The 19,105-nt window shown below is 39.8% G+C and overlaps 1 protein-coding gene across 1 annotated transcript in view; it reads left to right on the top strand.

Moving 5' to 3' along the window:
* TRPM3 (transient receptor potential cation channel subfamily M member 3) overlaps positions 1 to 17,833 on the top strand; it is a 457,883-nt gene extending 440,050 nt beyond the window's left edge. Inside the window, exons 24-25 of the mRNA XM_072611419.1 lie at positions 557 to 689; positions 8,931 to 17,833. Of these exons, the coding sequence (XP_072467520.1) occupies positions 557 to 689; positions 8,931 to 10,392 (1,595 nt within the window). The 3' untranslated portion in view covers positions 10,393 to 17,833. The remainder of the gene's footprint in view (positions 1 to 556; positions 690 to 8,930) is intronic.
* The last annotated feature ends 1,272 nt before the right edge of the window (positions 17,834 to 19,105 follow it).

Raw genomic sequence — 19,105 nt, 5'->3', positions numbered from 1 at the left:
GCTTAAGGCTCTCAGTAAGCTACAGAGAAGATTTTCTTATGGAAAGTTCCCTTATATCAGTGAAATCACAGGTCATGTCACTATCCCTGGAAGTAACATTTAACAGTGGACCACCACTGTTCCACCCTACCAAGCCTAACCCCTTTACCACCCCCAATTTGCTACCCCCTCCCCATTCCAAAGACAAGAAGAAATTTACTCAAGATTACACTTGGGTACTCTGGTGTTATGTGAAGTCAAAAGGAACTTGTCACTTCATTCTCCTTTGCAGCCTCCCCCTTTTCTGAGGCCGACTGTAATTCTTAGACTAATAATTACAGCCACCCCCAAAGATGAAGTCAGATATCCTTAGATGGATTTCAGATCTAAAAGGTAAGCAAATGGGCAGAGAAATTGATCGGAAACAGCCTATTTGAAAGGATGAAATTTGGTTGAAGTTCAATCAAAAATTCAGGCTAATCTATGTAGTCCACTTAATATTTTGGTGAATGCGACAATGTCTCTGAGAGAGAAGCAAATTTTCTACTCTGACTAATCTCTCTTGTTGCTTTCACAGAACTTTTTATAACAGATGATGAGCTCAAGAAAGTCCATGACTTTGAGGAGCAGTGCATAGAGGAATATTTTAGAGAAAAGGATGACAGATTCAATTCTTCTAATGACGAAAGGATACGAGTGACATCAGAAAGGTATCTGCTACATATTTTCCTTCATATCATGAAATACTTCTTTGGATAATGACTATGTTCTTAACAATAACAGAGCCAACCAGGAAGGGTCAACATTTGGTTGTTCCCTGGCATCGCTAGTGCTTATTACTTAGGAAATGAGCAAATGTATGCAATAAATTATTGTTCTTAGTAATTATTCTTGTTATTATATTAATTAAATATTGGTTGCTTTACTATTAATTAATTAGTTATTCATAATAAATATTATTCTCTAGACTTCTAAATGAAATCAAAGGATCATAGATAAATCTAGAAGAGATATCAGAGGCTCTCTAGACTCAGGAAGTCTAGTAACTGCCCCAAAATCATAAAGGTCATAAGAAACAAATATGTTCTCTTAGATAGTGTGATTTGCATGAATAACTTTATTAACATGTGCCATTTGCTGTTTTTACCTTCAGTGCATACAGCTAATACTTACAAAATTTAAAGCAGCACTCATACTTTATAAGCATCCCATGGACCTTGATTCAAATGTAACCTTGGACAATCATTTAATTTCTTTAGGGCTCAGTTCCATCATGTGTAAAATGAGAGGAGTAGACAGAGTGACGTCTAAGTTTCCTTTTAGTGTTAAATCTATACAAAAGAGAAAAAAGAAATAAACATTTATTAAACACCTACTATATACCAAGCATCATGTTAAGTACTTGACAAATAGTATCTCATTTTATCCTCACAACAACCTTGGGAGGTAAATGTTGTTAATATGGCCATTTCAGAAATGAGGAAACTGAGGCAAAACAGAGGTAAAGTAACTTGCCCACGGTCACACAGCTAGTACATATCTTGGACTGGATGTGAATGGCCTATGAAATGAGGAAAACCTGAGTTCAAATCCAGCCACAGACACTTAATGTCATCATCATCCTTATTTATTATTACTTCTGTCTCTAGGCTCTTGTCCCAACTAGATACCTCTAAGTGATAATCCTATTATCCCGAAAATGAGTTTACAAAATATGGCCCACTGAAATGCAAAAATGGTATAACTAACTTTTCTTAGAGTGACTGCTAACTATGCCTGTAAGTTCCAATATGCAGTGGTTCAAAGCGGGACAGAATCAACAGAAATCTGGATAAGATTGGAGTAACCCAAAGGCCAGTTGAGCATCGGCCAATATCCTAGTCAACACGTATGACCCTCTTCTAGGGGGTGAATGCAGGACTGACTTGCTGCCCCTGGAAACTACAACCAGTCAGGATAGATCCAAGACAGGTGCACTCCAAAATATACATCAAGCTTCATCTCAAACCCAGCCCTAAGAAGCTGCTGCCAGACTAGAAAATCCAATCTGCAGCAGGTCGGATGCTTCCTTGAAGTCCCTGAAGATTTGGGTTCGCTACAGTACACCCCAGAAGGCCCAAACCTTCTGATAAGTAAAGAAGAGTCATTATAAAAATTTGAGGTTTAGAAATCTTTGGAGTTTTAACAAAAATATATAATAAGGAAAAAAGTCAAATTATTCCTAAGCATGGAAATTTTTTAAAATAAAAATGTATAATAGAGGGGCTGCTAGATGGTACAGTGGATAGAAGAGTCAGGCATGGAGTCAGGAAGACCTAAGTTCAAATCCAGTCTCAGACATTTACTAGCTGTATGATCCTGGGTAAGTCACTTAACCCTGTTTGTCTCAGTTTCCTCATCTGTGAAATTAACTGGAGAAGGAAATGGCAAAACACTCCAGTTTCTCTGCCAGGAAAACTTCAAATTAGGTCAGACATGACTAAAAAAAAAATGGTTGAAGAATGAAATATAATAGAGGGTTAAAAAAATAAAAGATGGTTTCTTTAAAATCTCCATTGCCATTTGCCTTTCTAGATTGCTTTTCCAGAAGCTATTAGATAATTCCATTTCACTAAAAAGAAGGGAGCATATCTTAAAACGTAATGGTTCTGGTTGCACTTGAAGGTCCAAATGACTGTCAGAGTGTAACCTGATAAGTCACCTCTCCCCAAGAAGAGGCAATGTTGGATTGTTCCCAGGAAGAGGTGGTTTTTAATCAGTTCAGATTTTTGCTCTGGTCTCTGCTGCTGATTTGTCCTCCCCCAAAAATTCAAATGCTAGTGAGTCTGCTCCCTATACAGAAGTACCTGAGGGCTTTGCCAACAAAGATAGCTTTAACGTGATATGACAGCACAAAAAAATTGGATGTTGCTTGTTGTATAACATGATACGCTTTGAGTATGTAGCTATTTTTTCATGGATTCCATCTTTACTCTTCAAGTTTGGAAATGAGGCCAAATGTTTGCATTCCTTTCATTCTTGTGCTTTCTTGGAAACAGCATAGTACAGTGAGAAGTGCACACAGGGCCCGGGTTCAAATCTTGTTACTAATACTGACTGTGTTTGTATGCATGCGCAAATTCTTTAACCTCTTGTTGCCCCAAGTGACTTAAATACAAGAAATTAAAGAGAAGGGACCAATCTGCCTTGGGAGAGGAAGTTGTTCACTGAGAGTTCCCTGCATCCATCTAAGGTCACATCAGAAAAAAAATAAATTGGTCAGCCTATTGCATTCCCCCCAAAGAAAAGCACTACTGAGTAAGCTATTCCCACATACTGTTTATAGAATTTATGAAATCTTCATGTAACTTCTAAAGTGAAGTAATAGAGATAGATGCATGGGTAAGGAATGTAACAAGCAAAGTTCATAAGGAATGAAGACCATCTAGTTCAAATTTCTTAGCTTTGAGATAACTACATCTGCCTTTTGGGAGATATTTATAATTCAATCTAATCATCCAGCTTGAAAACCTTCTCCAGTTGCTGGGGAGAAATTGCACAAATGGCATTCTATGCCTGGTCCTGTGTTCCCCCACCCCCACCCATTCCTGAACATGTGGCCAGGATGAGTAAATGTAGGAACACGTTCCACGCACTGTTTGTGCCTCTGGTACACACGGTCAAGATTCATCAAGCTTAAAGCTGTCTCAGGACTTTGTAAACATCCTTAACACCTCGATCACTCCAAAACAAAATATATTGTGATCACAATAATATCAAGCCATTTTTATTCTGGCTAAATAGACCACAGAGCCAAAAAATCAGTTTTGATCCTCTTCTCTGGCTTAGGACAAGATTTTTATTCATGAACAGACAAGCATGGTATTCTCAGACAGCAGTGTCATATACACACGTAATCTATGTCTTTGGTACATGTTACTTTACAATGATTTACAAATATTATATCATTTGAGCCTCAAAACTACCATGGGAGGATAGATTTGAACTCAGATCTTCCTGGGCAAGGAGGTGGTGGAGTGGATAGAGTTGGGACTAGAGAGTCTGGAAAACCTGAGCTCAAATTCAACCTCAGATGCTTATTAACTGTGTGACCTTGGGCAAGTCACTCAACCTTTGTCTACTTCAGTTTTCTCATCTGTAAAATGGAGATAATTATAATACCTACTTCCCAGCATCGTTGTGAGGATGAAATGAGATAAGCACTGACACATAGTAAGTACTATGTATGTTGTTAGCTCTTGTTATGAGCTATTTTTCCTCTTATGAGCTATAGTGCTCTATCGATTTTACCACCTAGATAGCCAGGCAGACAGAAACCGAAATATAGATAGCTAAAACATTTATTAAGTGCTTAGTATGTGCCAGGCACTGTGCTAAATGTTGAAGCTACAAATACAAGCCAGCAAGACGATCCTTACTCTCCAAGAGCACTAAGACAATAGGTAAAGGGGATCAGGGATGGGTTTAGCGCATGGTGGTGAGAAAGACAGAAAGTAGTAAGGAGACCTCGGTCTAGATAAGATAGAGCCCAGACTCCCAAGAACATCATCCAGGTCTGGTGGGAGGGGTACAAGGATAATGGCCAGAACCTACGCAACGTGGTTTAGAAATGACCTGGAAGAACTAGTTCCTCCCACTTGCTACTTATGTAACCTTGATTACAGATGGAACCACTTGGGCCTCAGTTTCTTCATCTATAAAGGGGAGAGGTTGGATTTAATTACCTCCAAGGTTTATTCCAGGTGTCAATCCCATGATTCTACTTTGCTGAATAGTCTAAATCAGGAGAAGTAACAATAAATGTAATCAGGGTGGCATCTTTCACATTGGACCACCTGATCTTGAAGGGTATTCTTTCTTTGCTTAGTTTCCATAATACTGACTCTTCCTCCTGTCCTTTAAAAATTGGTGTTCTCCAAGGTTTTGTTCCTCTTTTTTCCCTCTTTCTCTTGGTGAGCACGTCTATTCTTACAACTTCAATCACAACTTCAGTGTAATGGCTCACAATTCTATATTCCTACTCCTGGAGTTCTAATCCTTTATTTCAAACTGCCCCTCCCCTGGGCATTTTCATCTTGTTTTTCCATATTTCAAACCCACCATGTCTAAAACTGAACTCATCTGTGGCATAAGGAATAAAGCACTCGACTGGAAAGCAAGAAGATTGAGGTTTGAAATTTGTTTCTAACACCTACCAGCTGTGTGACTTCTTAACATCTTTGGAAATTAGCTTACTCATCTGTAAAATGAAGAGCATTGGTCTGATAACTTTTAAGGTCTCTTATAGCCCAATCCATTGATTGTTCCTCACTTAGAGTGACTGAAGAAAGTGGAAAGATCACTCCCTTCTTCTGAAGTCAGAGAACCTGGATCCAAGTAGCGTCTCTGCCACTAATAGCCATCATTATTTATTGTTTGAAGAGAGCCATCAAAATTTCTCCCACCATTTTCAACATATTTTCTAAGCTAATCCCGTTTCAGAATGTGGTCAGATCTTGGGTTGCTAGGGCATTGCACTCTGATTCCCAGGTCTGAGTTAATATTTCCTACTTCACAGCAGTTTTGTAGGAATGGCTTACCTTCATCATCTTCTCTCTAGGATTTGGGGACTCTTGGCTGAGGAAATCCAATTCGTGCATTCTGCACCACACCATTCTATGCCCATCTGCTTAGTAACTCATAGTATTTTTGCTAGTTGAGCTCAAGCCACTGCAGGGCACCCACACGAAGCAGAGATGTCCAGGCACTATGCCTGATTCAAACTAGAGCAAACTACGTGATACAATCTGGTTTGTGTTTAGAGGCCAGAAATGCATCCTGTGTAGCTCTTAAAATCACAGAATCTTAGAATTGGAAGAGTCCTTAAAGGTCGTTGAGTCCAGTCACCCGTTCAGTGTAGTAACGTCTACTACAACATTCTGGATACATGCTTGTCCACCCTCTGCTTGAATACTTTCAGTAACAGAGAAACACTTTCTTGTTGAATCACTATGGTAAGAAAGTTTCTCCTTAGAATTGAGCTAGGATTTGCCTCCCTATAACTTCACTTCAGCAAGCATTGATGAAGCACCTACTGTGTGCCAGGCATTGTACTAGGCACCAGGGATATAGGCAAAAATAAAAATGGCCCCTACCTTCAATGAGCTTACATTCTAATTTCCAACATGCTCTTGGTTCTTCCTGGAAGCAACACAAGATAAGTGCATTCCCTAATACATCTGACAGCCCTTCCAATATTTTAAAACAGTCATTTATTAAGTGCCAGGCACTGTGGTAAGAGCTGGGGATTACCAAGAAAGGTAGTTCCTGCTCTCAGGAACTCAAAGTCTAATGGATGATACAATATGAAAATAACTATGTATAATAAAAACTATATGCAGGATAATTTGGAAATAAGCAATAAAGGGACAGAATTAAGAGGGATTGGGAAAGACTTCCTGTAGAAGGTCAGATTTTAGCTTGGACTTGAAGGAAGCCAGAGAATCGAGGAGGGAGAAATTTCCAGGCATGAGGGGCAAATAGTGAAACTGATCAGAGGAGGGAGATGGGAGTTCATGTGTGAGAAATAGTAAGAAGGCTAATGCCACAAGACAGAAGAATACGTGGGACAGGGGCTGGAAAAGTAGAAGGGGACCAGGTTAAGGCTTCAGAAGCCAGAGGCTTTTATGTTTGATCCTAGAGGAAACAGGGAGCCACTGGAATTTATTGACTGGAGGGGGAGGAGGAGAGGAAGGAAGGTGTAGTGGTAACAAGACTGGACTTGGGCTTTGGGAAGATCAATTTGACTGCCGAGTAGAGGATGGAGGACAACGAGGAGAGACTTGAAGAGGGGAAACCAACTATTGCTCCAATAAGGTCTTGCGCTGGGGTGATGATAGTGTCAAAGGAGAGAAGAAGGTATATACAAGAGATGTTTAAAAGGCAGAATAAACAAGACCTGGCTACAGAATGGATCGTATAATCAGAAAATGTGATAGATTTGTCATTTCTGCCTCCATTCAAATTGTTGATAAAAACGTTAAGCAAGACAGGCAACCAAAGCCAGTTACAAATTGAACTATTTTGATCTAGTCCACAGTATTTACAATGACATCATAAAGGATTTTGTCAAATGCATTGCTGAAATCATGATATACCATGTCTACTAGATGGACTCCAGCTTATCAGTGACCTTTCTCAAATTTCTTTCTTAACAAATCAAATCAACAAGCATTTATTAAGCACCTACTATGTTCCAAGCACTATTCTAAGTGCTAGGGATAAAGAAAAGGACAAACACAAAAACAAAAGAGGCTTTCTTGGAGGCATTCCCAAAGTACTCTTTGTCAATGTCTATTTCTATAGCAAGTACTTCTTTGGGGGGGGGGGGGGGGAACAAGGTAATTGCAGTTAAGTGACTTGCCCAAGGTCACACAGCTAGTGTCAGGTGTCTGAGGTCACATTTGAACTCAGGTCCTCCTGACTCCAGGGCCAGTGCTCTATCCACTGAGCCACCTAGCTGCTCCCTATAGCAACTACTTCTTGCATTGATCCATAGGAGTTAAAGTTTTAAGATCATACTATTGGAATAGTTTACACTCAGTGTTTCTTGTGGATCTATATAGCACAGGAAAAACATACCCTTAGCTTCTCCAGGAAGGTTCTAAATCAGAGGTTCTTAACCTTTTTGTATCATGGACTCCTTCGAAGGTCTGCTGACCTCTTCCCAAAAAATATTTTATAATAAGTAGTACAAAGTACGATATACTGAACCCATTATACTGAAATTAAAATGCAACTTTTTCTGATCCAAATTCGTGGCCCCCTTAAAATTTTATGCATAGACCTCAGATTAAGAAACCCTGTTCTAAACGAACCACCCTCTCTTTTCCCCTGGGAGTTGCTTCTAGATATTTTTTAATGAGAGATTGGAATGGAAATATGGCTTGGCATGAATTGGACTTTTTCTTCTTAACTTGGGCAGTTGAAAAAAATATCACTCAATGTGTCTTCATCATACCAATACCACCAACATGAATAAATGATTAAGTGCAGAACTATCCAGTTCTGCATTCTACTGCATTGCCCTCATCCTCAGCTTCCCTCTGGCACCCAGTATAGTTCTTGGCACTTTTTTTTATTTGGCCAGGCCCATGATTTCAACCACATAGAAAGCTCCTAGGGAGGGAAACCTCTTATTCAAGATTGGAAACTGATATGCAACTGATAGTGTTAGAGGGTGTCTAGGGCACAAAGACATTCAGTGATTTGCCTTGGGTTACATATGAAGTAGTGATGTATCAGAGGTTGAACCCAGATTTAACTGATACCCAGGTCAGCCATTTGATTCACTGCTCCACACTGCCTCTGTCCCATTTAGTCAACAAGTATTTCCTGAGCTCTTGTAAGTTCACTGCGCTGGGCACCATGAGGAATTAAATTTTTTGACTAATTAAAAGATAAATAAGAAGCGGTTCCTGCCCTCAAAGAGCCTGTGATCTAGTATGATAGATAAAATATGAGCCCAAAGAATTACAATGTAAGACAGCTGTGGTAAGCTGCATTGACGTGTTCTGAATTCAGGAATTCAGAAGAGAAAGCAATCACTTCAGTCAGAAACTCTACTTTTTGCCACTAAATACCTCTGGGAATTTGGCTGACACTTGCTTTCCCTGTTCCTCAGTGTCTTCATTTGTAAAATATGAGGTCATATAATATCATGAATTTAGAGTTGGAGTGAGGACTGAAAAAGATGATCTTAGAAGCATCTTCTAGCTATAGTTCCTATGATTCTTGGTGACAATGTGGTCTGCTTTCCCCTCTTTCATTTCTGAAAGAATAAATTAAAAAGCTTACAATCTGGGCATCACTATGGTCTCCCTGCCTTGTACCCTGGTCCCTTTATAAATTAACCTGTCAGCATTCAGCTCTGTCAAAATGCAAATGACTCGTGTGTTCCTTTCTTCCTAAAGGGTGGAAAACATGTCCATGCGCCTGGAGGAAGTGAATGAGCGAGAACACTGCATGAAGGCCTCCCTCCAAACAGTAGATATCCGACTCGCTCAGCTGGAGGACCTAATAGGACGGATGGCCACAGCACTGGAGCGGCTCACTGGTCTGGAAAGGGCAGAGTCCAATAAGATTCGTTCCCGAACCTCCTCCGATTGTACAGATGCTGCCTACATTGTTCGCCAGAGCAGCTTCAACAGCCAGGAGGGGAACACCTACAAACTCCAAGAAAGTCTTGACCCTGCAGGTGAGGAGTCAATGTCCCCAACCTCTCCAACCTTAATGCCCCGTATGCGAAGTCACTCTTTCTATTCCATGAATATAAAAGACAAAAGTGGTATAGAAAAGTTGGAAAGTATTTTTAAAGAAAGGTCCCTGAGTCTACACCGAGCCACTAGCTCCCACTCAGTATCAAAAGAAACCAAGGCTGCTCCAGCCCCCATAAGTACTTTGGCAATCATCCCTGATTCCAGAAGACCATCATCTTGTATTGACATCTATGTCTCAGCCATGGATGAACTCCACTGTGACATAGACCCTCTGGACAATTCTATGAATATCTTGGGGCTAGGAGAGGCAATCTTTCCAGCTCCAGCAGCATCCACTGCCCCTTCAAGTAGTGCCTACGCAACTCTCGCACCTACAGACAGACCTCCAAGCCGGAGCATGGATTTTGAGGATATCACTTCAATGGACACAAGGTCTTTTTCTTCAGACTACACGCACCTCCCAGAGTGCCCAAACCCCTGGGATGTGGACCCACCCTTGTATCAAACAATAGAGCGGTCCAAAAGTAGCCGTTATCTGGCTACCACCCCTTTTCTTCTTGAAGAGGCCCCAATTGTGAAATCCCATAGCTTTATGTTCTCACCTCCTAGAAGCTATTACACCAACTTTGGGGTACCTGTCAAAACAGCAGAATACACAAGTATTACAGACTGCATAGACACCAGGTGTGTGAATGCTCCTCAGGCAATAGCTGACAGGGTGATCTTCCCTGGAGGCCTTGGAGACAAAGTAGAAGACTTGGCCAGCAGTCATCCAGAGAGAGAAGCAGAACTGAGTCATCCCAGCTCTGACAATGAAGAAAACGAAGCCAAGGATCGGAAGACCCTTGCATTACCCACCCAAGAGGGTAGTAACTCAGACAGAACCCTGGCTAACAACATAGCCCTCCCGAAAATTGAGAGAGCCAACAGCTACTCTGCAGAAGAGCCCAGCTCACTCTACCCACATACCAGGAAAAGTTTCTCCATCAGTGATAAACTCGACAGACAACGCAACACGGCCAGTAACACAGGCAGCCTCCGGCACCCCTTCCAGAGGAGTAAGTCCTCTAGGCCAGAAAGTAGAGGGGACAGCCTGTCCATGAGGAGACTGTCTAGAACTGCTGCTTTCCACAGCTTTGAAAGCAAGCACAGCTAAACTTTAGACCTTGCTTCCTACACAGTGCAGGAGAGATGAGACATTATCCCCAAATCCCTCCATTTCCTTGCACCCTATTTTTATTAGCTAAGCAAAACTAACACCATTCTGGGAGGGATCTGTTTGAAAGCTCACTTCTGGGACATTGGTTGGGAAAACTCTGTGTCCCAAGGTCAAACACCCTGACCTCAAATAATGCCTTGATTCCTGTTCACATCTGAGGGGAGAGGGAGGAAAGGGGGAAAATAAAAGAACATAATATTAGGTTTGGATAAAGTCCTCCATCTTACATAGCGGTGAACTCTGGGGAAAGAATGGGCACCAAGCTCAATCACTGCTAGAAGGTGCCATTTTGATTTTTGACCCATGATCAAGCTTTTTAGGTCACAGGGCTAATTTTTTTTAAAGTGATGAATTAAAATAACCAGCATACAAATGAGCTGTTCTTTTTTTTTAATGAGCTATTCTAAACTTCAATTCTGTTTTCTTTTTACATTGGCTCCGTCATTGTGGTGATTGATGAAGAGCATCCTTTTTGTTCTGTATAAGCCGGCAGCGAGCAACCCTAACGTCCCACATCCTTCACATGTCAACACCTCTGTAATTGATCATTATAAAGAAACAAACAAGGTAACACTCCTGGTTCACCTGTCTCTTTTATATTCACTTCTGGTGCCACAACTGTTGATCTTGTTTGAAGAAAGGGGAAAAGAGGAACAAGAAATGCCTTTGTATTTAGATTGTAATCTAAAATGAAAGAAGAATTTATGTATGTAAAAAAAAAAAACTTATCCAGCAATTCGTTGTATAAGTGGGCATTCTAGTACAGTTTGAGCAAGTTCAAGATGAATGTAATTAAGTAATTTAATATTATATATTTATTTTTTTAATCACATTTGTCATCAATGAATTTATTCACAAAATGGTACCATGTTGAACAGTGGGCAGAAAGAGTTTTGAAACAGTGCCACAAGTTAGAGGGTTATCTTCTCACTGTTTGATGTAACTAATATGCTCAGTTTGCTGCTATACTTTATTCATCCTTCATGTCACCACCATGTTTACTTGTTTTTTGCATAGCCCCAAAATCACACTGCCAGTTTTTCCCACCATTTATCATGATTGTTTTCTATGTTAGAACATGGCTGTATCTAAATATTTTCATACCCACAGTTTTGCCATCTGACCTCATCTCAGTGCAAATTTCATAGAATTTTTTCAAGGGCTGTTATAATTTTTTTTGACAGTGGATCCAGATACCTTTTGGGGATTGGGTTCAAAACATTAAATTATTTTCAAGGTGATTGTGGGGTTGAACAACAACCAAAAGCCATCAGCTACAGTTCTGCTACAATTATTCCTGCAAACACTTATAGCAAAGTTACAGAAAGATGCCATAGACCAAAATATAAAGCAGATGAACCATTAAGATAGTTACATGCAATGCTTATATACTGTTCAAACAGCATATAAGCATTGCATATATAGAACATTCCTTGAAGATTACACATGTCTCTGTGGCTTGGACTTTGCTCTTACTTTGGATGTCTAAGGAAGATAACCAAAGATGGAGAGTTACATTTATTTTTTGAGATCAGATCCTCAAATTAAGAAACTTATTTTTAAATGAAAGCTAGCTTTTATCAGTGAGAATTTTGGAGTCATATAGTGAAGATTTAGTTTTCTTTATTCAGTGCTTCAGTCACATATTACAGGGGGCGGGGGTGAGAGGAAGAACATATACGGCTACCCAGGCTAGATATGATGTTGCCCCTAAGTGATTATCCAAGTGTTGGCCAAATGCCTATTGGACATACCTTGGCTAGTTCTGTTGTTGCACAACCAATGAACTTTTTTTCAGAGTACAGACTAATAAATGGTGTTAAGTGAGGCCGAGATTGAACTAGACATCAATCTATCTTTTGTTTTCAACATTCCTCCAACTAACTGAGTAGAGTTTTCTGCATTAAAGCCTCCTAATAGACTATCCTTGTGTTGGGATCCCCTTAACTACCACACAAACACTTTATCCTTCCATTCCCTTCTGGTTCTCTATTGATCAACAATGAGGAAAGAGGAATGTTTGGAGATATACAATCCCACCTAACAGGCATTTAATTTTTTACAGTGATATAGTTGTGATTTCATTGGTTTAGAGAAATCCCTGAGAAGAAAGTTCTCTCCACCAGTGCAGAAACTTAGAGTCTTAGAACACCAAGAAGTTAAGTAACTTGCCCAGGGTTATATAGCCAATATGTGTCAAAGGCAGGACCTGGTCCCAAGTCTTCCTGGTTCCAAGGCCAACTCTAACCACTATGTCATGTTGCCTCTCATGTATGTAATATAGTTTGGAGATACTGATATAGTGATACCCTTTAATTCTCAGTGACCAGTGTTAAAAACTCAGCCATGGATACCTGCATCTTGGCCTTATCAGAAGTAATACCAAGTCACAGAAGGACAACTTGAACCAGAGGTGTTCTAGAGTTTTATGTATTTACACTTCATAGCTTACCTTTTTGCTGGTTTGACTTCATGATCCTTGTGCCTGAAAGCTTTGAGAGTTTCAAATACTGGGCAGGTACACTGAGAAGCCAGGAGCCCTAAGAGAATCAAGGAATGATGATAAAGTCATCCTCATCTGACAGAATACCATGCAAGCCATTAAGACATCATTCTGGTTCAGCAATGAAATTTGAAGTAGGGAGGAAGGAAATCACAACCAGAAACAGTATTTCATACTGTGATTATTTGTGGGTGGCAGAGGGATGTTAGAGGACAAGATAGAAGGGGCCCCTAGAACTAAATGCATCATCATGACCAAAATCTTCCTGGTTTTTTGGTTTAGCTGTACCTTGAAGCCAAATCTAAATTCAGGTTATGAAGTCTTTGTTACAAAATAGATCTGATGTCTTTAAATACAACCTGCAACATTTTGAACTCTTTTTTTTTTCATGTGCATGTATCACTCCAGAAATCCAAACTTTTTTTTATCTTGTTCTTTCCAACTCTGTTGTCCCCTACACCCCAATATGTTGCACTGAGCCCATTGCCTTGTCTAGTCTGTAACTAGTTTGTTTATAACACAGTGTTACTGAGCCAGGGGATGTTTATTGCATATTTCTGTGAGTGGAGATGGTCACAAGACGCAGATTGTAAAAAATGAGCATGAGTAAACCAGTACAGAATCCAGGGACACTAAAACTTTGGGTTAAGAATCTGCTTCTAAGGTGCCAACTTCTATATGCTGTTTTCTGTACATAATGATTTGATATGAATCACTGTTTCTTTTCTTTTTAATCTAAGAATGTTTTATGAAAATGATTGTGGTGTGTTCCTGGATTAGCATACTTCATCTTTACCAATAAGACTGGCATGTGCTTGAAGCATTAACTCATTAGAAAACCCCTCTTTGCTGAACTTCAGTTCAGAAGAGAACTCGCTGGGAATCCCATGAGTCGTTTGCCTATTTCTCCAAGCCAAAAGCTATGGAAGAGGTCAGATCACAGCACTTTACTCAACTGGATTTTTACAAAACAGGTTTAGAGATCCAGGATATTACTTAGCACTTTGAAACTCCTCTCTTTTCAAATATATAAATCAAATGTTTTTAAAGTGCTCATGACAACGCAAAAAAAAAAAAAAAACCAAACCTTTTCTCCTGATTGTTTCCCTATTCCTTCTAAAATATAATTCCTATAGATAACATGATGATAGATGCCAGAACAGTGTGTTTATTCCACATTCAGAGGCTATACAGTGTATTCTTTTTAGTGAATGTTATGTGCTGTTATAACTTTTGTAACAACAATAAAGATTATCCAATAGTCCATCATGTCCTATCTATAGCTGATGCCATATGACCTGTTATCCAACACTGTATTACAAATACCTATATAACCCACGTATAACCCAGTAGTGTGGTGACATGTGGTTGTATTAATGAATGTTACAGGATGGTTTCAATGTTACATTATTTCATCTATTTGCAAATCTGTAACATTCAATAAACAAGCACATGTTGCTAGAAATACTCCCGGTCCAAAATCCATCTTCTTCACATATGCATGGAAGAACTGCCTTTTTTGTTCCCATCTGTAACTATTTTATGATTCCCACATTCTCCTGTATGGCTCCACTATAAATGTCTGTATGAGCTGCTGTATATTCATCTTCTAATGAGCCACTGTGAGTTGTGATCGGTGAGTTGTGACTGGATGAATGATGATCTGGCATGTTATGGACAAGGACTGTCTGAAACAAATGAATTTATGATACTCTTTTGAAACTCAGTTGACTTAGCTGCTTGTTTACATCTGCTGGCCAATTCAGGAAGCAGTGTACAGTATTTTATAAATATTTTTCATCTAGTAATGTTCTGTTTAGAGTTTAAGTGATGCTATTTGATAGGTGGCTAGACACATGTCTTAGATGGTGCACTGTAGCACACGATGCTTTTGCAATGACAACGTGTCCTAACTGCTGTAGTTTCTCTCCCTCGAGTCCAGTCTTAATTTGTGTTGATAAAAATGCATGCATCGCTTCATGAGTTACTTTGGACTTCTCCAGTGCGCTTATCATGTTACTGTTGCCTGCCTGTGATGCTGAAACCAGTTAGAAATTCATTCAACTTTCTGGGTTTCTTATACTGTTTTTGAATCTATTCAATTTTTAAAGATTAAAAATATATATAATCGAGCTTTTTATTATCCTTTATTAAAGTGATGAACAAATAGAGGAAATGAAGTATTAACCACAAGGTACATTGCTCTAAGACACCTGAGATGGCTGAAAGCTGACACAGCTCAGTTTTGTAAAAGCTAAGGGACTTCCCTGACATTCAAAATAAAATCATCTTATACCTGGAAACAATCACACAGAAATTGCTAAACAATAAGGGACAGTGAGGAAAAGCATGCCAAGTCACAATGGACCAAAATCACAGCAAATTAGCCATCCAAAATCAGTGTCATGTGAATGTGCTTTTTCTGTCTGGTTTTTCAATAAGCACACACTTGACCTCTTCTGGACAGGTGAGAATGTGTCTGAGTGAGCCCCAGGTGACTGAGTTTGCCTTTATTCTTGTCAAAAAAAAAGTCATCTTTCCTTTCTTGGGAACTACCCAACACATGGAAAACTTAGGAGTTGATTCATGTAGCCTGGAATCAACAGTTCCAAAGACAAAGGAAAAAAGCTTCTGGTCTAGCACCCATAGCTGGAGGTTGCAAGTGAAAGAGACACAAGCTGACTTTTATTCCCCCTTTTAATAGCCAATCGCCTCTACTAGCTTGGAATCAGCCAACACATCTGTTGGTTCTCATTCAAGAAAAATGGGGTGTTTTGTTGTTTTCTTTTTTAAGTTTAAAAAAACAGTGGTGTTGCTTATCTCAGGTGATTTTCTTCCATTTATTACGCTAATGAAGCGGGGATGTGTAGACTTCAACATTTCCACAGGCAGGGAGGGGCTTGGTGGGGTTTTTTCCCCCAGTCACTAGATATTTATAATGATAATGCATTAGGAACTGAATGTGTTCTCTTTCCCTGACACTGACCACCTTCTGCCCACTTTAGACTAGTAGCATTTTGCATGTTTGCACAAATATTATGTTCAACGAAACCATAAGTGTATTTACAGAATTATGTGGCTTATGGAAGAGCATACATGCCAATGATGATTAATGCCCTCAGAATTATCTCACTTTGAGGCTGATCATCCCCATCTCCAACTACCCCTACTTTCCCATTATTAGGGCTAAAAGTGAACGAGTGAAGAGGAAAAGTTGGGAATGTGTCTTTTGTAGGGTTTCTGTTGTGTTGTATTTTATTACCTAGATTCAGAAGATTTAGAGAGGGAAGGGACCTCAATTTAGTCCAACCTCTTCAACTTACAAGAAGGAAACAGGCCCAGAAAACTGGCATGACTTAGTGACTTGGCCAAGATCACACAGGTAATGAGTCAGAGCAAGGATTTGCACTGTGGATCCCTGAGGCCAAATCCAATGCTCTTTCTACAGTAGTTCCTAGAGCAATAACAAACTAGTTTTATCAAAACCACTTTGCCCTTTTATCAGAATCTCTTGCACAATTTGAATAGAGTGTTGGACATAGAGTCAAGAAGACCTAGTTTCAAATCTCACTTCTCACATTTACTAGCTTGTAACTATGGGCAAACCACTTAACTTCTTGACCTAAGTTCTCTCATGTTTAAAATGGGAGAAGGAAAACCTGCAGTACCTACACCTCACAGGGCTGTTGTGAGGCTCGGATGAGATAATACATGTACAATACTTTACAAACATTAAAGCACCCTATAAATGTCTGTGATGATTATTGCGGTGGACATATAATAAGGAGCAACAGTAGCCCATCAGAAAGTCAAGTTTTCAAATTCTGCCCCACCTTTCATATTGCTTTCCAAATAGAATCTAAATTCCTTTCCTTTTCTAAATCCTATGATCCCCTGAACCAACCCCCTGCCCATCCCTTTCCTCCATTCCTACTCTGGCCAGGCCTGGATGTAAAGTCTACACAGTTGTCTCTTATCGACTTCAGTTTCCAAAGAGCCCATACCACTCTTCACCCCAGCTTCCCTGAATATCCCTGTGGCACAGGCAGATGGAGCATCTGAGTCTGTTCTGAGCTCATTTAGAACTGACTGCAGATTCTCATTTAGGGAACACCCAAGTCAACAGGCATCCATCTCAAGTTCCCACTCTTCAAGAAAGAATTGTGAAGGGGAGAGAAGGTTTGTGGCTATTCCTGCTGCTACTGGGTAATTTTTAAATATTTTGATAGTTAAAAAATATGTATACATGCATACATATGTGTGTAACTAGTTATTTGGCTGTTAACTAAATGGCTGGTGGATTAGGAGAACATCTGCAAAGGACGTTCAGTGACAGGGGGCACCAGCACTGCCCTCAACATCGGTCTGCCTCCCATCATCGCAGCTGACTTACTTATCTGAGAAGTTGGTATTGCTGCTACCACTGTGTGGATAAGTGTATGTAATATACTGTACTCACAGTAATCTCATCGTATAGAATTTGGAATCTCATTTGTAAATGTTCTAACTGTAGTTTCTAAGAGGGAAAGGGTGGGATGAGGGTGATAAATGACATTTTTAAACAAATTCCTATAAATATGAAGATTTTTAAGTTGAGTTTGTCAAATAAATATATTAATATATCCATCTCTTTCTTTTTTGTGTATGGATAGACATGGGTCTACATATCTATCTATATATAAATATATATAAACCCTAGGCAAATAGTTCTTTTTTAAAGGTCTATTGTATTCACAATGCACTTTTAGCTGTATGTTTAGATATGTAATTCCAAGCAGAAGTTGGCAGTTACCACAATTTTAAAAAAAAAATCCTTTCTGAAATTTCTGTAACAAATGTTTTGCAATAAAAGGAACAATGTAGCTCAAAACCCATCTCAAGTTTTGGTGCCCTTCTTTACAGTGTTCTACTTCCCTTCATCCAGAGCCCCGGAGTATCCTGTCCATCCCATAGACAAAGGACTTTAGGTTCAGTTCATAATTCGTGTCTGTGTAGACTATATGGAAGAGCAGGAGCATGAGGCATGGTTCCTACCTTTGGCAGTCCTACAATGGTGTTGGAGAAACAAGCTATACACAAATGAAAAGATAATTGTGGTGCCTACTATTAAGTAACAAATGAGAGGCAACGAGTGCTATTGGAGTTCAAAAGAGGGAGAGACTGCTGGGCCTAAGAAGAGTCAGAGAAGACTTCATGGAGGGGGTGGAAACGAAAGGATGGGTAGGGTTTGATTAGGGTAAGCAGATGAAGAAAACGCTTCCAACCTGTGACTCATTGAGAACTGAGTACAGACACCCACTTGAGAACACTCAAATAAGCAGGCTTCTATTTCAGCACTGCATTCTTCAAGAAAGAACCGGGAAGGAGGCAAATATGGTCCGGTTTGAGGTTGTTTCTGCTGCTAGAGCAAAAGAAAGATTTGACAGCAAAAAAATAATGTACACGCATGTATGTGATGGGGGTGTGTGTATTACATATGTGTGTATGAGTTCTATAAACTTCTCCATCTCTAAAATGAGCTGGAGAAGGAAATAGCAAAATCACTCCAGCATCTTTGCCAAGAAAACCCCAAATGGAGTCATGAAGAGTCAGATGTGGCTAGAAAATGACTAAACAACAACAAACTGCTTACATAGTTGGTGGATTGTGAGAATATCTTCAAAGGAGAGGGTGAGAAGAAAGGATATTCCAAATGAGAAAGACTCTTTGATAATAGAAAGTACCATATAAGTTAAGGGTTGTGGGCTCTTTGAGACATAGTCCCTGTTACGCATCATCCACCCCTGGCTCCCTCTACTGAACTGAAGACAGTTTTGAAAATAATTTTAAATAATTTGGAAATAATCTAGCAAACATAAAGCCTCACCTCACAGGCTCCTCATGTCCAGGGTCACAAATCCAACCTCTCCCAATTGACCTCTTCCGTTGTCTTTGGACCAGACCTATGATTTTCTTGATCTAGAAGGTTCCCTCTACCAACAGAGGTGCTTACCTGTTCACCAGTTTCAAAGATGTTAAGTACCTCATACCGCTAGTATGTGTCAGAAGCTGGAAAGGAACTCAGGGCGTCCTGACTCCAGGGCCAGCTTTCTACCCACTTTGCCACACTGCCTTGTGCCCAAACATTGGCCTTCAAATTCATCTGAG

The sequence above is a fragment of the Notamacropus eugenii genome, chromosome 1, assembly GCF_028372415.1.
Source record: "Notamacropus eugenii isolate mMacEug1 chromosome 1, mMacEug1.pri_v2, whole genome shotgun sequence".
NCBI lineage: Eukaryota > Metazoa > Chordata > Mammalia > Diprotodontia > Macropodidae > Notamacropus > Notamacropus eugenii.
The sequence above is the reverse complement of the archived record's forward strand: the minus strand, read 5'-3'. Positions and strand labels throughout refer to the sequence as shown.